This window comes from Trichoderma virens, assembly GCF_000170995.1.
Source record: "Trichoderma virens Gv29-8 chromosome Unknown TRIVIscaffold_83, whole genome shotgun sequence".
NCBI classification, from domain to species: domain Eukaryota; kingdom Fungi; phylum Ascomycota; class Sordariomycetes; order Hypocreales; family Hypocreaceae; genus Trichoderma; species Trichoderma virens.
In genome coordinates, this window is record NW_014013666.1 from 224524 (window position 1) to 248958 (window position 24435).

The 24435-nt window shown below is 47.3% G+C and overlaps 9 protein-coding genes across 9 annotated transcripts; 5 read left to right on the top strand and 4 right to left on the bottom strand.

Annotated features, from left to right (window-relative positions):
* Nucleotides 1-1593: 1593 nt before the first annotated feature.
* On the top strand, nucleotides 1594-4584 carry TRIVIDRAFT_67860 (glycoside hydrolase family 95 protein; the record flags this gene model as incomplete). The annotated part of the gene is made up of 11 exons (XM_014098165.1): nucleotides 1594-1729; nucleotides 1787-1869; nucleotides 1937-2024; nucleotides 2088-2265; nucleotides 2359-3063; nucleotides 3114-3278; nucleotides 3342-3394; nucleotides 3445-3623; nucleotides 3676-3844; nucleotides 3904-4132; nucleotides 4203-4584. 11 exons carry the CDS (start codon nucleotides 1594-1596, stop codon nucleotides 4582-4584), a joined length of 2367 nt encoding a protein of 788 aa, XP_013953640.1.
* A 1335-nt stretch (nucleotides 4585-5919) lies between these two features.
* TRIVIDRAFT_58209 (uncharacterized protein) lies at nucleotides 5920-8386 on the top strand (the record flags this gene model as incomplete). The annotated part of the gene is made up of 5 exons (XM_014098166.1): nucleotides 5920-6058; nucleotides 6120-6273; nucleotides 6379-6673; nucleotides 6747-7175; nucleotides 7229-8386. The coding sequence occupies 5 exons, from the start codon at nucleotides 5920-5922 to the stop codon at nucleotides 8384-8386; spliced, it is 2175 nt and encodes a 724-aa protein (XP_013953641.1).
* A 619-nt stretch (nucleotides 8387-9005) lies between these two features.
* On the top strand, nucleotides 9006-10004 carry TRIVIDRAFT_67862 (uncharacterized protein; the record flags this gene model as incomplete). Its single annotated transcript, XM_014098167.1, has 1 exon — nucleotides 9006-10004. The coding sequence occupies one exon, from the start codon at nucleotides 9006-9008 to the stop codon at nucleotides 10002-10004; it is 999 nt and encodes a 332-aa protein (XP_013953642.1).
* A 1416-nt stretch (nucleotides 10005-11420) lies between these two features.
* On the bottom strand, nucleotides 11421-13342 carry TRIVIDRAFT_213573 (uncharacterized protein; the record flags this gene model as incomplete). Its single annotated transcript, XM_014098168.1, has 3 exons — nucleotides 11421-12875; nucleotides 12942-13247; nucleotides 13281-13342. The coding sequence occupies 3 exons, from the start codon at nucleotides 13340-13342 to the stop codon at nucleotides 11558-11560; spliced, it is 1686 nt and encodes a 561-aa protein (XP_013953643.1).
* A 1141-nt stretch (nucleotides 13343-14483) lies between these two features.
* TRIVIDRAFT_46648 (uncharacterized protein) lies at nucleotides 14484-15770 on the bottom strand (the record flags this gene model as incomplete). The annotated part of the gene is made up of 1 exon (XM_014098169.1): nucleotides 14484-15770. One exon carries the CDS (start codon nucleotides 15768-15770, stop codon nucleotides 14484-14486), a length of 1287 nt encoding a protein of 428 aa, XP_013953644.1.
* A 1289-nt stretch (nucleotides 15771-17059) lies between these two features.
* Nucleotides 17060-18031, top strand: TRIVIDRAFT_46102 (uncharacterized protein; the record flags this gene model as incomplete). The annotated part of the gene is made up of 1 exon (XM_014098170.1): nucleotides 17060-18031. One exon carries the CDS (start codon nucleotides 17060-17062, stop codon nucleotides 18029-18031), a length of 972 nt encoding a protein of 323 aa, XP_013953645.1.
* Nucleotides 18032-18563: 532 nt separating this feature from the next.
* TRIVIDRAFT_67866 (uncharacterized protein) lies at nucleotides 18564-19184 on the top strand (the record flags this gene model as incomplete). Its single annotated transcript, XM_014098171.1, has 2 exons — nucleotides 18564-18780; nucleotides 18844-19184. The coding sequence occupies 2 exons, from the start codon at nucleotides 18564-18566 to the stop codon at nucleotides 19182-19184; spliced, it is 558 nt and encodes a 185-aa protein (XP_013953646.1).
* A 445-nt stretch (nucleotides 19185-19629) lies between these two features.
* On the bottom strand, nucleotides 19630-20617 carry TRIVIDRAFT_193387 (uncharacterized protein; the record flags this gene model as incomplete). Its single annotated transcript, XM_014098172.1, has 2 exons — nucleotides 19630-20354; nucleotides 20569-20617. The coding sequence occupies 2 exons, from the start codon at nucleotides 20615-20617 to the stop codon at nucleotides 19630-19632; spliced, it is 774 nt and encodes a 257-aa protein (XP_013953647.1).
* Nucleotides 20618-21004: 387 nt separating this feature from the next.
* Nucleotides 21005-22538, bottom strand: TRIVIDRAFT_135159 (uncharacterized protein; the record flags this gene model as incomplete). Its single annotated transcript, XM_014098173.1, has 2 exons — nucleotides 21005-22202; nucleotides 22273-22538. Coding segments are annotated over 2 exons (1464 nt in total), but the record flags the coding sequence as incomplete, so codon positions are not given.
* Nucleotides 22539-24435: the final 1897 nt, after the last annotated feature.

Below are 24435 nucleotides of genomic sequence, written 5' to 3' on the forward strand. Positions count from 1 at the left end.
CTTTTTGCAGCTAGACGCTTTTTACAGCGCCTTTTATAAGGTGTAGGTAGCATTATGGAGGTTTTTATAGCGTAGTTCACAGCCCGTATATTTTATTAAACATGCATCCATACCTAATCACTGACTGTAATCCATTGTTAAGAATACTAAAATACTATGCCAATATGCATATATAATTATATAATTTACACTGGTCTTAAAAACAATATTCTTCCGTATCAGAGTATCTTAGCGGTATACCTTACCTAAAAAAATCCAATTGCAATTGCTCTATCATTTTAGATACAGTCTCTAAATAGTTAGCCATTATAAGGCAGTTCTTTGTTACATGATAGACTGACCCTTTCACATCCCCCTTTTCTATTACACAGCAGAAGCATCGTAAAGCTAATTTTGTTTACCGGCAAAGCGGTGTGTGCCAAGATACCGCTTCACAGGTTATTCACTGTGTCGCTAAAACTGGATAGGTATTCCAACCCTAACCGACGGGAGTTGAGCAGTTTCGCTGTTCAACTGTGAAAATAATAATTCTTATGGGCAAAATCATCTATCGGATGATTGAAGGCCATGAAAAAGAGAATGCAAGAGTAAATAAATATTTATCCGCACCGTATCCGCACCGTATCCCGCTTCGCATCTCTTGCAATTTGGAGAAACAATAATTAGGCGTAATTGCTGTATCCGATAGCGTTGAAGACGATCTTTTGTTTAGAGTACTGTCTATGAAAAGAGATGTTCACGCTTGGTCAGCATTGCATGCCCTTTATCCAGAAAAGGTTACTGCATTGTAATGAATCTTCGAAACGAATCGTTTCGCACAATTACGGTCATATGCCACTAAAGTCACACTGGAGTTACTTAAATGCTACAAAACAACTGCTACGAATATATATGTAGGGAGGCAATGCGACTGTAGTTATCACAATGGAGTAGCCACCAAAAGAAACGGGTTCTCCTAATGGACTTGCCATGGTACTCAGCTAACAGCTCTCCCGTTCAATTACGAACCTGAAGCCAAATTTATTATCCGCAATATGACGGTTTCTCCGTTTCTCATAAACAGAGTCTAACTACTCCGTAATTCTACCAACAGTCCGAGACTAGCACTACTGCCGTCGGTAAGTAGCATTTCTCCACGATCAACCCCTGTCGATGACCGGCGCGCCGAGATCAGTGCAACCTGACCTACTTTCTGCATTTCAATTAGCATATGGTTTGCAAGACTCCTAAAGCCGTACAATCGATGCCATGAATGGCATGGTGTTTCCATCACTCGTACCCGTCGGGTCTAATAAGACATCACCCTACGGGACGGTTAATTCCCCTCCACGATACGACAGATGAAGAGTTCAACTTCTCCAGTGTCATCGTGTTCATCTAGTAAACTATTCTACTATGGGGATCGCTGGTAGACGTTTAGGCTTCCAACCCCGCATTATCTTGGAATTGTTATGGATCACAGCGATTGACGATGATGATGGGGTTACTCATTCACAACTATTTAAGAAGGCGAGATGACCCAACGAGTTATTCTACGACCCAATAGTTGCTTCAATCTCAACACCTTTGCATGCAAAGTAACATTGGCCGACAATGTTGCTCACCGGGCTCATTGCTCTCGCTACTTGCGCCCAACGGGCATCAGCAAGGAAGCTATGGGCCACCGAACCAGCGGATCCAGCCAACATTATTATGACTGCGTATCCATTGGGGAATGGAAAGCTTGGAGGTTGGTGATCAAGGACTTTCGCTAGAAGACAAGACGACTGATACTGAACAAATTTAGCAATGCCCCTTGGATTAGTTGGAGAGGACATCGTGGTTCTAAACGAACATAGTCTTTGGTCTGGAGGGCCATTTGAAAGCCCCGTAAGCGATTCAACATTTGTTTCTTCCATCACCTTTGACTCGTATATCCCGACTGACTTCGACGCAGGATTACATTGGTGGCAACCCGCCAGCTCCAGTCTACACTGCCCTTCCAGGGATTAGGGAGACGATTTGGAACACTCAAATCAACAATGGTTTGTGGCTATTGAACGAATTGTTGGTGTCATTATTCACTGACGGATTTACCTCCTAAATAGATATTAGTGCCTTGTATGGCGACCCAACATACTACCATTATGGCAACTACGAGACTCTGGGAAATCTCACTGTCAAGATTGCGGGAGTTAGCAGATACAGCTCTTACAATCGCGCTCTGGATCTCGAAACTGGTATTCATCAAACCGCCTTTACATCGAACGGTGCCAAGTTTACCATGTAAGCATTTCTCGACACAGTACTACCCGAGCCCGAAGCCGCAGCATCTTTTTGTCAAGAAGCAATTGTTATAGAAACTGACAAACCATGTAGAACTACTTTCTGCACCTTTCCTGACCAAGTTTGCGCTTACAACGTCCAGTCCAACAAACCGCTGCCAGCCGTGACCATTGGATTGCAGGACAACCAACGAAGTAGCCCATCGTCCAACTCTTCATGCGACGCCAATGGAGTTCGCCTGAGAGGACAGACTCAACAGGACATTGGCATGATATTTGACGCTCGTGCCCAAGTGCTTAATCGGCCTAGGAAAGCTACATGCACATCGTCCCACGAACTCCTTGTTCCTTCAGATGGCAAAACCGCCTCTGTAACGGTGGTATACGCAGCCGGAACAAATTATGACCAAAAGAAGGGAACCAAGGCCAGTAACTACTCCTTCAAGGGCGTCGATCCGGCACCGGCTGTGGTCTCCACCATTCAGGCCGTTGAGAAGAAAAGCTTCAGCAGCATGTACAACGCCCATGTCAAGGATCACAACACGTTGTTCAGCCAGTTCACACTGAATCTGCCAGATTCTGAGCACTCAGTTTCTGTGCCCACAGCGACACTAATGGAGAACTACGACTATAACGTTGGTGATCCATTCGTGGAGAACCTACTCTTTGATTACGGCAGATACCTTTTCATTGGTTCATGCAGGGATGGATCTTTACCACCCAATTTGCAGGGCATCTGGACAGAAAATCAATTCCCAGCTTGGAGTTCAGATTATCACGTTGACGTCAATGTGCAGATGTAAGTTGAACTCGTCCGTAGACCGACGTTAATTAACCAAAATGCCATAGGAATCACTGGCACACTGAACAAACCGGTCTCGGTGATATCCAGGGGCCTTTGTGGGATTTTATCATCGATACGTGGGTGCCGCGTGGAACAGAGACAGCAGAATTGCTATATGATGCTCCTGGATTTGTAGGATTCAGCAACCTGAACACATTTGGGTTTACGGGGTAAGGCTCCAATAAACCAAATTCTGACCATACCTATTGATGAACTTACTGACCGCTCTGAAGGCAAATGAACTCTGCTGTGTGGTCCAACTACCCAGCATCCGCCGCCTGGCTTAGTGAGTACACCCAGGTGATGTTTATTTACTATTCGCTTACCCTTTGATAGTGCAAAACGTTTGGAACCGATATGACTACGGCCGCGACACGCACTGGTGGAAGACTGTTGGGTATCCGCTTATGAAGTCGGTTGCCGAATACTGGATCCATGAGATGGTACCTGATCTCTATTCGAACGATGGAACCCTCGTTGCCGCTCCTTGCAACTCGCCTGAGCATGGTTGGACGGTATGAATAATGATAACCTGGACAGTCCATGCCATTTTACTAACTTGATTAGACGTTTGGCTGCACACACTACCAGCAGCTCGTTTGGGAAGTGTTTGACCATATCATCGACAGTTGGGAAGATTCCGGTGATACCAACACCACCTTCCTCGAGACCGTAAAGGAGACCCAGTCAAAGCTGTCTCCGGGTATCATTATTGGCTGGTTCGGTCAAATCCAAGGTATGCATATCCCCAATAGCGATACAACTTTATCACAATCTGTTGCTAAGACCAAGCAGAATGGAAGATCGGGTGGGATCAGCCCAACGATGAGCATCGCCACCTTTCTCACCTCGTGGGCTGGTATCCTGGCTACAGCATCGGCACGCACATGTGGAACAAGACCGTCACCGATGCCGTCAATGTCAGTCTGACGGCCAGAGGCAACGGCACAGCTGATTCGAATACTGGCTGGGAGAAGGTCTGGCGAGTCGCATGCTGGGCCCAGCTCAACAATACCGATATTGCGTAAGTTGCCACCCCTTTTATCGTTGCTCTTCCGCTTCGATTCAACATTCTTACTTGTATTTCGCTGCAGATACACCTACTTGAAATATGCCATCGATATGAACTACGCGAACAACGGCTTTTCCGTATACACCTCTGGTAGTTGGCCGTACGAGCTGGCAGCGCCGTTCCAGATCGACGCCAATTTCGGATACAGCGCCGCTGTGTTGGCCATGTTGATCACCGATCTTCCAGTGCCATCTGCGTCCAATGCCATCCACACGGTCATCTTGGGCCCGGCTATCCCATCGGCATGGAAGGGCGGTTCTGTTCAAGGCATGCGTATTAGAGGCGGTGGATCGGTGGACTTTTCATGGGATAATAACGGCTTGGTGAATAAGGTGGCGCTGCATAACCACAAGGAGTCTGTTAAAATTGTTGATGTGAACGGCAAGGTCTTGCTTCACAAGTAGAGGGGAGGGAAGAACAATCAGGTGCCTTAGTTTTGTATGTATTAGTTTGTGAGTAGCATAGTATAAATATGGTTAATGAGATTCCTTTGAGATTGTCTCATGCCAATTCTTCAAGTCCTGAGCGAGACTGAGGTGTGCTGATGCCATCCCCTTTGAAAACAATTCGGAGTAACGGTGAGATGAACGGCCGGTTGAGGGGCCTATGTGATTAGCGAACTGTTGAATAACTCAATAAAAATCATGCAAATGACTGAAAAAAATGAACAGCTACCCCGCCTTCATATGCATCACACGCTAATCTGACACACACTGCGCACTGCCAATGATTCTAACGATTGGCTCTGGGCTGTCTAGCTGAAAGGACCATTCATCCAGCCTCGGTCGCGATATCTCATGTGCTTCACTACAGCGTCCACACCAAAGTAATGAATAAAGAGTCGGCAGGACAGGAGCCCAGCTGATCTTTCTACAAGCTATAGCGGCCACGTAATATGGTGAGCATCCACATTACACAGCTTTGACGTAGCGGGGGGATCATGATGTGGCTTGTGTGCTCCATAGGTGCCGAATTTAGCAGAGTACATGTTCTCTTACGAGTATGTCGGTGTCATCTTGATAGCTTCCAGCAAAAGAGTCAACGCTCTGGCCAGCTACGCATGCTTAATCATATCGCTCATTTTGACTATCACCGTAGTTTCCAATCCGAAATATCCAAGATGCACAAAACAGACCTCTCCTGTGCTGACGATCTCACTCGTTGTGGCATACTTTGGTAACGTGTGGAGTAGCTAGCTATAAGACAGGCTGTCACTTATTTATTTCCCCTGTTACTTTACCCCTAAGCTAAGCGTGAATCAGTCCTTCAGCACCGGCACCTAGAGCCGAGAGCCAAGCTGTGCAGCCAATGAATTATCTAGATTATGGCTGATTCCTTGCTGCCTTACCCACTGTACACATGTCCCGCGGCCAAAGCTCTTTGCATCTTTGGGATGGGAGCTTCTTCTCTCTTTGTGTCCTTTGTGTTTGTTTCTATCTCTAGTGTGACTGCTTTGTCCGTCGGTTAGTTTTCCTGGAGAGAAACGTCGCCTCGCACTGCTCAAACTAGGGCTCCTATTGTCCTTCTACCGCCCTCTCGAATAGCCTTCGGCTTTATCCCAACCCCCCGGAGCTTCGGCCCCTCCCACCATCGCGTCCACGGACAGATTTTCGGACATCGTCTTGCCTTCAATAACAGGTGCACCAGAGCTATCGCCGAGAGTGGTCCGAGGCCCCTCCATCTCACGCAGGTAGAGGAATAGACCGACAATTGGCAGATGCCTGCACCGCCCTTCTGAGATGCCTCTTCATTTGGAAGTACCTCCGGTTAAGGATCCGGAGCTTCGCCGGTCACCTTCACCACCTCCGTCGCCGTCACGGGCTGCTTCTGTGACGTATAACGACAAATATGTTGTAGTTTATGACTTTAGTGACATAGGTATTTCTCAAACCATGAGATCCGTCATCTAAAAACGGGCAGCAATTAACTGTGACATTAGACTACGAGACAGCCACAAAGGAATTCACTGCCCTGCTCCAGAACCTAGAGGCTACTGGTCTCCACGTGGAAGTAAGACCGGGATATGAACAAACAATTCTACTGTTTGTTAAGGCGCCAAGTGCGCTTCTCGGAAACAGAGTTTACAAATTGAGGTGCGTCTTTACTCGTGTATTATCTTTGAGCTTCCTTTCTTTTAAAAACCTTTTTTATAAGGCATTGTTTCGTTAAGGGAAGGCGTCTAATACGGCGTGAGGCAGAGTGAGAGATTGGCTCTATGGCATCACTCAAACGCGGCCGCCGGGAAATAAGTATACCATCGTGCCTGCATGGTATGAGGCTGAAGACATCTTATCCATGGACCATTTGGTCAACTGGCCACAGTCCATGGGAGGAGCGGGCATCACCCCAGGCATCGGTCAATGGAAGAATGTGAAGGCTATTTTTCCTATGCACAATGATAAAGTCAACCAGGCACTGCTACGGAGTCTTAGCAAGAAGCTGCTCCTCAGCATCGACGACCTCGACAAGATTCGGGACCTTTTCGGTTCAAAAGTATGTAACTCTATTACAGCAGATGAAACAATTTCTAGAACATGTTGGCTAATTATATGTCGCCATGTCACAGGTTGCATTCTACTTTGCATTTGGCCAGTCATATTCGGCTTTTCTCATCTTCCCAGCCGTCACGGGCCTAGTCTCCTGGCTATGGCTACCCAAATACTCCATCGTCTATACAATTCTAACTGTTATCTGGTGCACCGTATTTCTAGAGTACTGGAAGGTACGAGAAGTCGACCTGAGTATTCGTTGGCGAGTTCGGGGTGTAAATAAAACGAAAAACAACCGGCCGCAATACAAATATGAGCAAGTCATTGTGGACCAATACGGCCGCACTATTCACTATAGCCCAAAGTGGAAGCAGATTTCACGACAGCTTCTCCAGTTGCCATTCATGGCCATTGCAACTGTAGCGCTTGGCCTGATGATTAGTGCCGTCTTTGCAGTCGAGATTCTGATATCTGATTCATATGATGGGCCAAGTAATTTATATCTTGTGAGACAACTTCTCCAAAACAGAAAAGGCACTTGACTAACACGAGATCGCAGGACTATCTGCCCACCGTGTTGCTGGCAGTGCTGATTCCCTACATCAGTTCCTATCTTGAAACAGTGGCCAAGTGGTTAACAAACTTCGAGAACCACAGAACAGCAGATAATCACGAAATGTCTCTCACGCAAAAGATTTTCGTGCTTAGCATCATTACAAACTACTTACCCATCCTGCTAACAGCCTTCGTCTATGTTCCCTTTGGCGATCAAATATTTCCCTGGCTCGAAGGCCACATTGTCCAATTCGCGCCCAGCATTGGCAACCGTCTTACCGAAATGCCCTTCCGGCTGGACTCTGACCGTCTGCGCCACGAAGTCATTGCGCTTACTGTTACAGGACAGCTGTCAAGTTTTTTTGAGGAGAATATCTTGCCCTTGATCAAGCACAAGATGAGCGGTTGGTATCGAGAGTATCGCCGCGCTTATACAAAGGACACGGTTCTAATCTCCATGGTTACCGACGATGCGGACGAGGCCGAATTCTTGGCGCAGCGCCGCAATGAGGCCACGCTAGACCACTATAATGTCCAGGATGACATTGCAGAACTGGTTCTTCAGTTTGGGTATCTGGCTCTATTTTCATCTGCATGGCCGCTTATTCCTCTGGGCTTTCTCATCAACAATTGGGTCGAACTTCGGTCCGATTTCGCCAAGATTTGCATCGAGCACCAGCGGCCTGCGCCATACCGGGCAGAAGGCATTGGGCCTTGGATCGTCTCTCTGGAAATTCTCGTATGGCTGGGAAGTATTTCTTCCGCTGCGATTGTTCATTTGTTTAGCACTGATGGAGTGTTGAGTGGGGGCTGGTCGACTTTGCCGTTGACCATCTTCATCAGCGAGCATATCCTTCTCGCTTTAACGGCAGTAGCTCGCGTCATTTTTCAGCGTTTTGGCTCTGAGGAGCTGCGCAGAGAGAGAAGCGAGCAGTATGCAAGAAGACTGTCTATTCTAGACGAGATTGAGGAACACAGGCGTGATGGAGAGCATATTGGAGTGAGAGAGCGGGAGCGCAGGAAATCGCTGCTGATCGCTGGTAATGAAAGCTTCTGGACAAAGCAGTTGGAAGATGGGGCGAGCGCAGCAGCGGGAATGAAGCTGATTATGCTGGCAAGGAAGTGGGAACAATCCAATGGAGAGCTCAAGAAAAAACAGTAGAGCTGTCTCCTGTAGTTAAGGACTTGGTATGCAGACTTGAAGGTGATTTGTTTTCTGATCGCTCATTCATATTAACTCCCATGTATCCATTCAATTATTGATCAACGCTATTTCTTTCTCTTCATGTCTACTAGTTTTTGCCGATTTAAGCATACTTCTACCACATCAATCTGTAGTTTTAGGTCGCAAGTCTTTTACACTGGATAAAAGGCAAACATCTAGTATATGTTTCTTTCTATCCAAGCGCGGCGAATCATCCCCCACAGACTTTGTGAAATGACTCTCTTAATCCCCACCCACACAATCCATCACAAATGGAGTCGATTGCTGGGCGCCAATAGTATTCTTGTTTCACCTGTATCTCTTATAACGAGCATTTTGGCCCCAAGACTCCGCAATGGTCTATCGGCTCTCATCGGCGAATGCGGCGGCCGCCGTGCTCCGCGAAAATCTCCATCATTAGCGTCCGCTTTTAAGCTTGAAAATTGGCATCAATGGGCGGCTCGCTATTCCTGACCGTTAAAAATTGTATATTCTTTCCACATCATTTGATCTCTCCTCTCCCCAACTCACCTCTTTGTACCTAATAAAAAGAATCAGGAATAATACGAAGCTCAAAATGTTGCGCTGGGGAATTCTTGGTACTAGCTTCATCTCCGACACGGTGGTCAAGTCGATTCTCGCTAGCCCCGGTTCACGCATAACTGCCGTCTTCGGACGCAATGAAGCCCGTCTCGAGGCTTTTGCCGCAAAGTACAACATCGCCGCCAAATATCAGGACCTGGAAGCTCTGATTGACGATGCCGAGGTCGATGTCGTCTATGTCGGCTTGCCTAGCCATATGCACTCTTCCGCGGTGATTGCTGCCGCCAAGAGGGGTAAGGCCATTCTCTCGGAGAAGTCTCTCGCAACAACCATGGAGGACTCCCATGCGATGATTGCAGCTGTGAAGGAGGCGAACGTTTTCTTTCTTGAGGGACTCATGTACCTCAGTCACCCTCTGATGGAGAAGGTTGCCTCCATTGTTCAGTCCGGTGTTCTCGGCTCAATCAAGGGCATGTCGGGTTACTACGCCGCCAACATCTGGAAGAAGGCCAATCCTTTGGGTATGGGTACCATTTACAACCTGGGATGCTACCCAGTTTCCCTTGTGCACTTCATCATGGAGACTGCGTTTGGACCTGAGGCGTTTGAAAAGAGACAGGTTACTGGTATGGGCAATTTGTCCAACGAGGGCAGTCTGCATGCCCGTGACGCTTCCCTCAATGTCCGGTTCGGCAATGGCGTCTTGGCTACAGTCCAGTCAACCGATAGCTTTGGTAACGACTTTTCCTTTTCTATTCAAGGCGACAAGGGTGTTCTGCGATTTAGGACAAATCCCTGGCTGCCACTGGCAGGCGACAACATTATCGAGATTAAGACCTATGGTGGTGCTACGGAGGAGATCATTGTTCCAGCCCAGATGGATGCTTTCGGACATCAGGTGAAGCGTGTAGAAGATTGCATCGCCCAGGGTCTCAAGGAGGCTCCGAGGCCATCGCCAAGCTGGTCCAATTCAGTTTCAATTATGGGCTTACTCACGGAGTGGGAGAAAGACATTTTGGATCGAAAGGTTTAGAAATTCTTTCATAGTAGGGTAATTGAAAATGTGGTGAAGCTATATTCCTTTGAGTGCGTAACAGCTGTCAACAGACCGCACATCTTTCACATCGGCCAACAAATAAAAAAAACTTTATCTCGTGGCATATTACTTGGAACTACAAAAACGAAAGCGAAAAAGTGCTATAATTCTTTTCCATCTTGGGTCCTCTTACTTGTTCTATCACGCCAATTTCACTGGCATAGATTTGAGAGGCGAGCGCCGATGAAGCCGCGCCAACTTCAAATGACAGATTCGGAACTGTTGCTACACAGTTCTCAATACGAAGATGACACGATTTCTATCCCGTCCCCAGAAGCGACTCCTAAAGCCGAAGCATTTATCGAAACATCCTATAACTACAGGCGATTCTGACGCTGTGCTTATTATCGTCGACAACTTTGCCAGATTCGTTCCTTACATTATCCGATAAATGAGATAGACTAAAGACCACTGGACTAGAGAACGCTGATAAGTATGTTCAGATACGAATTCCACCTTTTTTATGTTGATGGAACAAGTCACTGCGAAGCTTGCGCAAAAGACAAGATAGTCGTTCAACCATTGAAAGCTCTCCGATTGGTGTAGTGCTAAATACCTAGTAGAGAGTGAAGTCGGCATGCTGGAGGCATCTTTGAAAGCCAGGTTATTATGCTACAACGCATTGTTCCATGTTTTTGACCGCCAGTAAATGTTTACAAAGCCTAAATAGATATTGTCAGCTTTTATTTTAGTATAAAACGTCTTGTCGTATCTAAAAAAGGTACTGAACTTCTTTGCCATTTAACACCAGATGCATTTGTCTCTGTGGACAATTTAGCTTTTTGCATATACTCAGGCCACTTAATACAGATACCAGAAGAAGAAGATAGTGGCAGCTCAGTAATAGATCAGAGTAGCGATAGTAACCATAGCAGAGGAGAGGAGCGACAGTAGCCATACTGGGGAAAAGTGTCAATGGTGGAAGAAAAGCAGCGACTGTAACAGATACATGGGAACTAGATAAACACAAGGTGTTTTCTCCACATCTCATTGCCAACGACACTAGAATACACTCAAAATAAGGTCACCGAAGTGATGGATAGCTAATATGGGGCCAGGGACGTCTACAGACACTTCGCCAATACCGCAAAACTTATCACCCACTGCATAGCCCAGCACCATAAGGGAAAGGAGCCACCATGAGGGGCACATGTATATTAATTATACGCGCTTTGCCGTGGATTCTTTCGCTATATGCAGTATAACATGAAATATTTTCCTGAGAGATCTCGAATGTAGTGAGTCTATGAGTGTTTAATCGAAGAGTCCACAAGGAGTTTTTGTTGAAAAGGCTTGTAGGAATCATTCCCAACAAAGAAATAATCGGCAATCGTAAATCTTTCTTAATAAAATGTTTATATAAAATATATTCTATTACGTATTCAGAGAGCTAACTGTGGTTCCGCCAGGGCCCCCTCTCTACTAGAGAATTAGAGCATGATGCACCGCTCAACCAACCTAGCGATTATACATGGTTTATTGCTTTGCATTTAAATGGCAAAACCACCAGATGTTTTCTGTCTAGGTTCTCCAGCTGCCTCAAAAGTTCCATTCGGCAGCATTCTTACGGCTTGCGCGGCGCTTTGTCCCGGTGCAACCCAAGTGACATTGTGACCAAGTGATTTCATGAACGCTACCGTTCGGTTATCATATGTATACTCAAAGGTCGTCATCAATGGTACTAGTTGATCATGGAGTCTTGGTTGAGCCAATGCTTCAGAAGTAGTCATATTGAAGTCAAGAACGTGAATCGTGTTCTGGATGTTGGCGGTGATAATTCGGCTGCCGCCGGCGGCGCCGAGCGCGAAATACAACTTTTTTTCTGCTGTCTCCGCAATAATAGGGGAAATAGAAGATAATGGGCGCTTGCCAGGTCGAATGTAGTTTGCCGGGCTGGGAATGTAACCAAAACTGTTGCTAACTCCTGGAATACTAAAGTCGTTCATTTCGTTGTTCATGATGACACCAGTCTCCGGAATAATCAGTGTGGATCCAAAGAGCAAGTTGATTGTTGTGGTCATGGAAACAGCCATTCCACTGGCATCTGCAGCAACAATGTGAGATGTGCCAGGAGTTTCAAGGGATTCCAAGCCCTTGGGGTCATAGTAGGAGAGATTTTGCGCCTTGAAGTCTGAGATCTTGGAGCGAATCTCGGCTCCAGTTGCGGGGGCAATCATTTCTTTTGTGTACTTGTCAATGCCGTCAACAAAAGACGGATCTCCAAGTTCGGTGCGCTGGCCGTATGCGAACCGAATAGCTTCATCTAGTCGATGTGTGGTCAAATTCACTTGAGCAGGATCGTTAAATCCCGAATATCCACTGACGGTATTGAGAGCGCTGAGTGCCACGGCACCACTTGACGGGGCACTTGTGCTTGTGAGCTTGTAACCACGATAATTGATATGTAAGGGTTCTCTGATGGCAACGGTGTAGTTCTTCAGATCTTCCAGAGTCATGATTCCTCCAGCTGCTTTTAAAGCGCGGATAGTAGCATTAGCGATAGGACCAGTGTAAAATGCATCAGCGCCGTGGTTGGCAATCGCCTCTAGTGTATCAGCATATCGTTTCCGAGTCATGGTCTCGCCCAGCCTGACAAGGCGTCCCTTGGGAGCAAAGTCAATGGCCCATGCTGGATCTTCCGTGAGGAAGTTGTTGGGTGTTGTCTGCTTAAAGGTATTGATCAAGTCTTCCGTCACCTTGAACCCATTTCTAGCAACATCGATTGAAGGCTTGATGACATGGGCCCATGGCAGTGCGCCATACTTATTGTGGACATATTCGGTGCCTCGAAGCTCACCAGGAACACCGCTACAAAATTGTCAGCCGGTGATTCCTATCATGTTACGATAACTCAGTGCTTTGTTGCGAGCATACCTTGCAAGGCCGCCGTAAATGCTCAGGTCCTCGTTATCTTTGTACATGTCTTGAAACGCAGCAGCCGGAGCTGTCTCACGCATATCGACAAACTCGTATGTACCATCACTCGTCCTCAGCAACAAGAAGCCACCACCACCAATGCCACTGTGATACATTCCAATGACGCCGACGCAAAAGACCGTGCCCACTAGGGCGTCGACGGCATTTCCTCCATCTTTGAGTAGCTGAATGCCGATATCACTGCAAACAGTGCTTTGAGAAGCTACAGCTCCTTGTTTAGGAATGTGAACACCGGGCGGTGCACTGCATGGAGGTGTTGGAGACGCTTTCCCATACGGTAATACAGACAGAAGGAGGGTGAGCGGCTTAACTACCGATCTTAGACGGAGTTGGGTCATTTTGCGTTAAAGTTCGTGTTTTTCTAGGACCTGGAGATTCGACTTCTCAAATAATACTCTCTCTAATCTCTCAAAAGAGACCATCAAGCCAGCTTATATACTTTGATACGTCTCACCCCCTCCTTTCTTTCTCCCCTCCAGTACGACACTCCGCATCCTTTAGATTCCATGCCGAGTCGCTGTTGGCCGACTCACCGATTCACTTGGGATAGTAGTGGAGGCGTTACTAAAGTTGCCTATCAATTCTGGCAAGGGCACCGAGAAACGGCGCTCAAAGAATGCTGACTTTGTGGGGGAATTGAAGCAAGGATGCTAGCGAGATTAGAAAATGCAATCTCTAGCACTTCAAAAGGAGGAGAAGTAAAGGCCCATGAAGGCTATAGTCCATGGAGGCTGCGAGTCGAGAGGAGTTGCGGATCATGACGTCTGGATCATCCGTATGCATTCTTATCTTGGCCTTCCTGTCTGAGCTAGGGCAGATAATGCCCGCTTAGACAGGGTTACAATCCAATTGCTAACAAAAATGCATCGAGGGGATTGCCAAACTCTTCTTCTTAAAAGCTCAAGTCGCCAGCTAGACTGCCTATATACATCACCTGTTTGACGTCCGTAGGATGCTCCCTGCAACCCAAGAGCGAAGCTAAGAATCAGTCAGTATCGCCATATACGCAGCCTCCTACTACAAGTCTTCATCTGCCGTAAGCCACACCTTAACTAACAAACACCCTTGTCTCTCTTTCCCACATCTGAGAGCTCAGAGAGGGCGCGTGTTACGGGGTTTTGATATGACATCCCCACTTTCCCCTCACATTGAAGTTAACAGGTCGCTTGCAAATCCGCTATACCGAAACAGCCTGGTCTGTATCATTACCTGCATTCATAAGAGAAAGGATACCAAATGTTACCAAGCTCAGACTAAAATGACCAGAGTCGGCCGACAATGGGGCACAATTACTCTTCCTGTAGCATAATCAAAAGTCAGAATTCGAATCCTACATCGTACTGCCTTATTAGCTAGGTAGTTCACGATGCCGAGATCGGTGATTCCGTAGATAAAAGAAATTGCATACACTATTCTATTCATAAAAATTCTTCCGCCGCTTGCAAGTCTCGTTAAGCCTATCTCCATCACTGATACCAATCACAGCTGGGCCAACGCAGTGAGCACTCTCTTTAGGCCCTCTTGCAGATAGTCTTCAGGGTGTGAAAATACAATTCGGAACCAGCCGGGTTCCTCTGAGCCAAACGCTGTCCCAGACGCCAGGAATATCTTGTGCTTAAGCAGTGCTGTGGCTATTGTCTTGTTCAAATCGCCCGTCTCAGCGTTGGGATGTAGTGATTTATAAACACTTCCCAAGTCCACCCACAGGAAGAAAGCGGCGTTCACACCGGGTCGATAGGTGATGTTGTTCTCCTTAGCCCACAAGGTAACTGTTCTATACTGCTGAGCCAGCCTTCTCCTGTTCTCAGTGATGTAATCCTCCACCCAAGCATCGTCCTCAAGGATGTTAGCTGTAACATGATCCGAGATGGATGATGCTGAGCTATAGAGGTTAACGGGAATCAGTGCAGCGTGCAACGACGGGTTAGCCTGCGATATGAGGGCGCCCACTCTAATGCCGTTGGCTCCGAAATCCTTTGACATGCCCCAAATGACATGGACCCGAGATGGATCGATAATACCAGCGGTATCGATGCTGAGGCAAGAGGTAAACGGCTCAAGCGCAATGTCGGTATCAACTGTGTTGTCCCAAACAGACAAGGCATAAATCTCATCGCTGATGAAATGGATCTGGTACTTTTCGCAGAGTTTCAAAAGCCCAACGATAGCATCTCGACTGTAGCAGCGCCCAAGGGGGTTGTGGGGGTTGCAAAGAACTAATCCAGCCACTTTTGTCCCTTTGGCCTCTGCTTCTTTCAGCGCCTCTTCGTACTTGGCGACTGCGTTCTCAGTCAAAGGATCAACGCCGTGAAAGGGAACTGGGACAACTTTTGCGCCAGTTCGTGCCGTCAAATCCTCAATAAATGTCCCGTAGTATGGTTGCCCCAGCAAGAATGCTTCACCGGGGTTGGCAAATGCCCACGAAAGATGCTCAATCACCGAGCTGCAGCCATTGGTGATGGAGATGTGAGCGGGAGCAATAGGCGTGATAGGCTTGAGGTGCTTATTGAGAAAACTAGACATGGCCTTCTTTATATGGTTCGACCCTGACGCACCATCGCCATAAGTAAATGCATGGTTGGACAGCGTCAAATTGTCATGGATGTGCTTTGAGAGAGTGTCATGCATCAGCCTGTTTTCAGCGACGCCCAGACTGACAATTCCAGAGGGATTGGTTTCTTGGTCCCACAAGTCCAGCAAAACTTTCCATATCACCAGTTCTTGGCCAGCCTTTTCAGAGCTTGTGGCTCGATCAGAGAGAGACATGGTGGTGTTGAGCAGTGAAAGTGGAGATGTTCTTCAATTGCTGCCGACTTGAGATGGCGTTTCGAACGCAAGAGAAGACTGATTGCAGAAAGTCAGAGAGAAATGAAAAATAATATTGATAAAGAAGCAGTTTAAATACCTTTTATTTCTTCAGAGTCCTCAATGATCTAGATCGCAGAGTTGTCAGAGGGCGCATTTGCTCACGCCCTTGCTGGCGACTCAAGAGACGTCATTGGGCCAAAACAGAGCTTCCCTAACAGACCAGCCAAGCGACCGGAATTCTAGGCCATGACTCAGAAATTTCACCTTTGTGGTCACGTGCAATTCTCTGCGCGCAATGCTTCATTGTCTGGTTCTTTCTCGAGTTTCTCGTCAATTGTTGTCGTTTGGCTGTAACCAACCTCAATCACACATTGCGTCTTATATACAGGTCAATCAATGAGCAAGGGTCTCAGAGGGCACGCCGAGGCATAGCCAAAAGCTGACAGCATAAAGAATAAGCACCCGAGTCTCGTCAAAAGCAGCTGAAGACGGTCTGCAATGATACATACCTAACACTCTATACTCCACGGCTTGGAGAATTAATTTGTCAACCCAACTTCAGATCGACCAAGCGCCCTATCATGACATGTCATAATTGAGTTGTAAACCGCATCATGAAAGCTGTCATGAGTGGCAAAACTCTCTTTGACTGGATGCAGGGTAGCTCCAGCTCCAGTCCAGCTCCAGCTTCAGCCTGGAGACTTGGGATGCGCAAAAGCAGTGTCGATTCTTGCTCGGTTTTGTACGAGTACGGCCTTCGAGCTGTCGACCAGCTCATATAGCGGAATTAATGAGCGAGTTCTGCAGCCAATATCCGTTCTGTGTGTGTCTCTTCGGAATCTCGGCGAAGACGGACCAGCTAATCCGAGAACGGCAACGCGAGTCTCCGGAGCCTCTCTCACCACTTCCTACTTAATCGATGGGTGGTTCCGGAGAAAGCGGACAGACGGTTACTGAATTGGGCAATCTGGGAATGCATTGCTTCGGCCTCATGAAGTCTTGTCTCCGAAAAGCGCCAAACTGCGGCCATAGAGAGGCGAGTTCACAAATGTCATCATAAAATAGAGATATATGCGCAGACATGAATATATATATCGTCGTTGATTCCACCTCTCTAAAATGGTTTCAACCACCCACATCTCAACAAGCAAGCAAAAGCAAAAAACATCAGCTCACAACCAAAAATAGGGTCATCGATAATAGCCTTCACCTCACTTATAAACCTATAAAAGTAACTTACAACCACAATGACCAAAGTCCTTCTTCTTGGCGCTACTGGTTACATCGGTAAGCGACTAGCCGAGACTCTGGTTCGAAGCGGCCAGCACAATGTATTCGGCATTGCTCGATCCGAGGCCAAGGCCAAAACATTGGCTCTCGCAGAAATCACGCCCATCATCTGCGCTGATCCAGTAAATGAGCCCGCGCCCTATATCAAAGCCGTTCGCGATTACCACATTGACGTTATCGTTGATGTCGCCGGCGCCAATCAAGAGTCGGCCAAGTTCCTCAGCCATGCAAAGGAGATTGGCCAAGAGCGACTGAACAGCTATGCCGCCGCCGGCATCAGGGGTCCTAAGCTTGGCTTCATATATTGTTCAGGCACTTGGGTCCATGGATCCAGCAACCAGGCAGTGAACGATCTCAACATTGCCGGCCCCAATGGTGTCACTCCTCCAAGAGCTCTTGTCGCGTGGAGAGTCGGCCTTGAGAACTCTATTCTGGCTTCTTCCGACGTCTTGGATGTTGCTGTTCTGAGACCTGCATTGATCTATGGCTATGAAAATACTATTTGGACTCCGTTTGTCCTTCCGCTCCTTCAAGCAGCTCGAAGTAGCTCCTCGGAGCCTGTGAACATTCCTCTGCAAGCCGACGCTAGGCCGGCTCTAATTCATGTTGACGATGTATCTACCGGCTTCCAAAAGGCGATTGAGAATCTGTCTTTGATCAATAGCGGCTCTGTCTACCCGGTATTTGATCTGCTCACTAGCCAGGAGAGCATGTCTGAGATCTTCAAGGCCATGGCCTCTGCCTGGGGGTACAAGGGGGAATACAAGCTGGTTGGGTCTGGCGACAATTTGTTTGCTGAAGCCATGAGCACGACTCTGCGCGGATCTTCATCGCGGGCCAAACAACTACTTGGATGGGAACCGACACGCACCAATGGATATGTTGCCGACATGGATCTACATGCGGCAGCTTTTGCCTCTCAGCATTGATGATTTAAGTAGAAGTCGTTGCGGATACTAGATACATGTATACTGTACTTAGGACTGTCAAGATATCATGATTATCGTGTGCTTGAGAAGAGCAACTTTACAATTAGACTGAATGAGATTTAAGATAATATAGGTAGTGACTAAAATAAGAGATCAGCGTCTCAAATCATCTTGTGCAGTGTATGAATTAGTTTACATATGATGCTGTGCCCATGTCCAAGGAAGACAAACGCAGAATTGCCTCCTAGAGCAGAGCGCTAATCTTTGTAGTTAGTGCTGAGGTTCCCCTGGCGCGTAAAAACGGCAAAAAAGTACCTGCTGACTTAACGTTCTCAGGGCCCCGCAACCAATTGCTGCGCTTACCAGCTCTTATCGGAAATTTCTTATCGCCCTGAAAAACTTCTGGACCCAAATATTTTGTTCCTGGATCCCATCATCAAATCTTTGACCAGCACTCACATTTGTCGAATCGCCCGTACTTTTCTCCCACACACCAAAGAAGAAAAGAAAAGAAAAAGAACAGAAAAATACGATGCGCCCTCTCACCGAAGAAGAGACGCAGGCCGTCTTCAAAAAGCTCGCAGAGTACACCGGCGCATCGCTCAAGAACATCATCGCGCCTCAAGAGGATGGCGATCGAAACGTTTTCCGTCTGTCGCAGAACCGAGTCTACCTTGTCCGCCTCTCCATGGCCAATCTGGCGACTTCAATTGCTCGTGACAACCTCCTCTCTCTAGGAACTTGCTTGGGTATGCACCGGTCTCCCTACAATCTGCGCCCCGGCAGATGCTAATGTAGAATTTCACGAGTAGGCAAATTCACAAAGTCTGGCAAATTCCGAATTCACATCACGGCCCTCCCTATTCTCGCCGAGCACGCACGACACAAGCTCTGGATCCGCCCCAACGGAGTCATGCCCTTCCTCTACGGTGGAAACGTTGTAAAGGCTCATGTTGGCCGTTACTCAGAGGACTGCCCGGAGCACCAGGGCTTGGTTGTCTACACCATGGACGATGTTCCTCTGGGATTCGGAGTTAGCGCTCGCAGCACTGCGGAGAGCAGAAGACTCGATCCTACTGGAGTTGTTTGCTTCCGACAAGCTGACTGCGGCGAGTACCTGCGTGACGAAGATACCCTGTTCCAGTCTGGTTAAAGGGGAGCCGGGTTGGTTGAGAGTTGGGAAAAGCTGGGTCAATAATACGACCCTTTTCTGGGCGTCGATCACAATACATCTCGGAGTTTAACGGCGTTGGTGGCAGTGATACTTTACGACTTGGCATGGCGTTACAAAGAACGGGGAATGTTTGAAGAAGGATACTTCAAGAGGGGGGGGGAAGTAGGCGAGGTATATGCACAGAGTTGGACATTGATCACATAAAGCTGTGCATTTTCTCAAGACGCTTCGCCCCGTGGATAGGCACGCATTAGTTATTTGGTTCAGTATTAGATACGAAGCCGGCTAGCCTAGCTCATGGAGGATCAAGGCATTTATCATTCAATGAAATAATATCACCATTTCTTCCCCAGATCCCACCACTAAACCCCCGTGACTGTATGAACAACCCAGCACACCTGCACCATCAAAGTGAGGAACAGGGTCACTCGGTCTTGGCTCTGTTCTTATTCATCCACGATGTCGCATACGCAACCGCCTCTCGCAAAGGAAATAACCGGCATTCAGCGGCCCCAACAGTTCCGCGGACGACCTTGCAATCTCTCTCGAAATCAGCCCCGAGTCGCTCAAAGTCTTCATCAGTAATAGCCACGTCTTTCACCGTGATCCACTGTCGCTGATCGTCTATGTTTATGGCAAACGAGTTGTCCTCCAAGCGAGGACTCTGGAATCGATATTCGGCGAGATGGAAAGCTGTGCATTTGTCCCACCCAACCCCTAGAAGCAATACCCAGGCATCCACAGCTTCAAGTTTGGCTAGTGGACTTGATTCACCCAAGCGACAATCTGATGCATGCCCCTCTGTTATGTGCTTTGCTTGCGGACCCAATGCCGCAAAGGATGTCTGTGGATGGGCTGAACGCAGGGCACCGGGCCATGTTCGCAGCGTCTCAGGAACTATACCCACGACTCTAGTGATAGTAGTAGCTGGGTCGAAAGCTGGTATAGAGTCTCTAATTGGTTGCCACCATGATTCAGGTACTGGGGGAGCCTGCCATGCGGCTGGATCCGAGTTGTCGCCTGTGTGAGTTGGGACAACTATGGTGCCAGAGGGACCAAGGGCAGAGAGAAGAGACTGGATGAATGAGGGAGCAAATCCAGGAATGAAGCCGACGGACCGAAGGGATGAGTGTACGAGAATCGTTGGATCTGTTGAGGAAATGCTAGAAAAGAGATGCTTGAATGAAGTGGTAAGTTGAGACGGGGTGACGATGGTGGCGAAGTTGGAGTCGACAGACATTGTGAAATACCGAAGAACAGGTAGGGTTTTACAAGTTTTCGAGGAAGTATGAGGGAGAGTTGCAACTCATGCTTGATGTTTATCGCAGCTGAAATGCTACCTCTAGTATGGTAAAATACTTACCGAATGACTCATTTACTCCAACTTTCTCCGCGTCGCAATAATCTCGCATCAACAGAATAATATGTTACGAACGAAATGTTACATGAATGTAGTATAGTATAGCATCTGAATCAATTTTCGAGCATCTTCGCTGGCTTTCATAACTCGATAGATTAATCATTTTTGCATTGTTTGAATCATCAAATTCTATTTCTATGGTTCGAAACCAATGGATCCTTTGTATTTGAACTCTGTAGTTCAGGGTCTTTGCGCAAGTGGGCTCTATTGGTCTTCAGCCCTCACCCGCAACTCTTTATGTGCCTCTACCATTGGTATTGCCTTTCATTGAGCTACCTGTGACACCGTATACCTTCGAGCATCTTACTAGGTACATGTAGTATCCTACTTCTAGTTAATACATTAATGTCGCTTCAGAGCCATTCCCACCTTCTCAACTCTGAAACGCAGCCTTCATTGCCACCTTGTCTTGGTCGACATTTCCAATTGTACTCGCGAACCCCTTCCACCGAACTTCAGCCAATACTCGCTCCTTGTTCTCAATACCAGCTTCCGTATTTGACACCTGTCCAACCGCAATCTTCAAGATTTTTTCTACATCTCCATCAAATGTCTCCTCAACTAGGGGCAACCTCCATGCGACATGGTCATCAGGTCGGACGAGAACCGCATTCCGCTCCCAAATTTTCTGCACATGCTTTTCTTGCGGTAAATGAACGCCCTTAATGGGAATCCCAAGGCGTTTCGCAGCCTTTGTAAAAGAATCTGCCCATTTACCGTCTTCGGAAAAGTCGACAATCGTGTAGTCCTCCCCAAACAAGTCAAAGATGCTTGTCTCTCCGTCCAAAAGGAAGACGTGTGGTGCTCGAGCTCCTGGCCAAGTTGACGGGACGTAGTGACGGAAATTCCATTCAGGCTCTGCAGCATCAGCGTCTGGGACGATAATCGGGGATTCGTTGTAACGGTAACCCAACTCGATGCCATGGTCCTGATTCTCGCCATCGTTGGCTACAAAGGACTCTGCTATCTCGGCTTTGATGGCTTTTCCCTCTCCGGGTTTTGATAGAAGATTTCCCGCCCTTGCTTCGGCAACACGGCTCCAGATGTTGGCCCATCGTTGCCAAAGAGTGCCTGAGTGGTTAATATTCCGCACCGCAACGGGTAGCCGCTCCAGCTCATACGATTTCAAGAGATCTTTACCACCATATTGTCTCAAAGTGGCTGCAAGTTTCCAGCCGAGATCGAAGCTATCACCAACAGCTGTGTTCATTCCGTAGCCTCCCGTGGGTATGTTCTGATGAGCCGAATCGCCTGCGAGTAGGACGCGTCCGCCTGGAGTCATGTAGTTTTCTGCGACGCATATATTGGGCCGCCAGCTGCTTTTAACAAGAATTTCGTCTATTTTAATCGGGTATGGCCCTGATGGACCTCCGAGCGCATTATAGACAGTTTCTTCTGGATCGATTTTCTGCCAATCGGCATCGATTGGAATCATGGTGTGCAGCGTCCAAGTGTCGACCTCATCTTGAGCAATGATGAAAGAACCAGATATGAATCCAATATGCCAAAATTGCCCTTGCTTGTGCAAACTTGCGAGGTCTCGTGATTTGAAGTGAATTAAAAGCACAGCGCCAGGTCTGAGTGCATTTGTAGAAGACATCAGTAATGTGAACAAGGGGATGAGAGATGGTGACTTTTATAACTTACACAGGCCCACCGAGAAGATTAATTCCAACTGTTCTCCGGACACGACTACCAGCTCCATCGCAGCCCACAACATACTTGCTCTGAACAATGTGTTGCTCGCCAGTGACTACATCAGTGAGTTTAGATTCCACTCCATCCTCGGTCTCTATCAGAGATTCAAACTTGAGGCCAAAATGGCCATCAATGAGTTTCTCAGCTTGAAGTCGGGGCTTGAGCCATGCCTCTAGGACAGCTTGAGAACAGCGCTGGTAGGGTTCTCGAGGAAGGGAGCCATCATTTTGCGTATTAATACGTTGCCACCAAGCATTGACAGAGTCGAGCTTCTATACAATTGGCCAAAATTAGCCCAGATCTCATCTATTAAATGACAACAATCCTTCAGTATGACTCACCCATCTAGATATTTCTTCTCCGCCGTCTGAAAACCCAGTACTAACAAGAACATCAAAGGAGTACTGTGGCGGGACACCTAGGTTCGGAGTAAGGATTTGCAATAGTATAGATTTATAAATTAAAATGCTCACCAATTTCTCGCAAGCCCTCAGATATTCCAAGTCGGCTAAATAGTTCCATGCTACGACAATTTGTGAGATCCATTTTAGGCCATTTTGTGGTATCCAAGTTGCGCTCAACCAGCATGCAGTGAATCCCATAACGCGCGAGTTGGAGGGCCAGAATTAAACCAGCAGGACCGCCACCAACTACCAAGACTGGCGTTTCGTGATAAATAACCTGGTGATTCTGTATGTTAGTACAGATTTGTTTCTTAATGCTTGGTAGAACCTTGCCGTTTTGCTAATCATATTTAACACTGAAGAATAACTCCACGAAAGTGATTTGAGGGGCGTAATGATATAGATCAATTCTGATATGAGCAAAGTCTGTGAGTTGCAATCCCTAATTTTGAAAGACCTATTCACGAGTTTATATATATACTGTCTAGCTCATATGATACGAAGTGGCTATAGAATTTCATGTAACTATCGCTTCTCTCGCTCCACAGATGTTGCCGCCACAAAGGGCATACTCGTTTCGAAAGGCCGTTCTAAGCCAATAGTCAATACCCCGTACATCCGATGGGGTACACACAATCCCAGTCACCTCCATTCACAAGGTAACCACGCTTGGATCTGTATCACATCGCATCAGTCATCATATGTTAATCATCGCGTAAGAACCCTTTCACACCCGAGAACTACGGCAATCACAAGGCTTTACAGGCTTGTGGTTGCATCCAATACTCTTGAAAGTAGATTGATAATACCGAGAAATGGAAGTATAGCCGGTTTGAATGGCATTCAGCAGCTGAGCTCACGGAGAAATATAGTTGACCGTCTCCGATGTCCGATATCTACCTCGGAATGTCGGGTGTTCCCTTATTGACCGGTTTGAGTGGACTAGAAATCGAAAATCATCCCATCGTGCCAAGATATGTACATTAGCCATTCGTTTAAAACAGCATCAAGTGATAGCATGATAAACATTATGGCCGGCTAAGATCTAAAAGAGAGATTCATGAACACTATTGGTAAACTTTTTACCTCGGATTCTCGCACGTGGAACCAATGTCAGCTGCGGTGGTGCAGACAAGCTCTCGGACTTTGAAGGTGCCCGATCGTTTGGATGGCATGACAAGCCCAGATGTATGTGCGCTTGGAAGCGGTTGGTTATGGAAATATCGCCATCGGAATTACATAAATACTTGACAGGTTATCCAAGACTCGTAAACACACAAGGCAAAAGTTGCTAAGCCACTGAGGAGGTCAGCTCGCTATAAACTCGCTAATAAACTCGCTCTTCATGCAAGGCCCGCGCAAATGTAACACTGTTTTCATGCAATTGAAAGGAGAGTCTCTCAGCCGATCACAAAGATGGAGGTCTAATTTCAGACGGAAATAAGACGCCAAGGATATGGCGGAAATATCTGGTCTTCGTTTCCTTCTTGGTGTGATAACTCGACTCATTTCTACGTCTCCTCGGGCCCTCCTGAATCGGTTGTTGATCCTTATTCGGCCCTTGGCCGAGAATGTAGTTTCCCGGTTACATTGGCCATCAAACTAAAATTGTGCGAGATCCAGCTACTGCAAGTCAAAGCACCCGATCACCTCGAAGAAACCTCCGCTTACCAATGTGTAAGCCGCTTGGGTCCGCTCAGCATCCGGT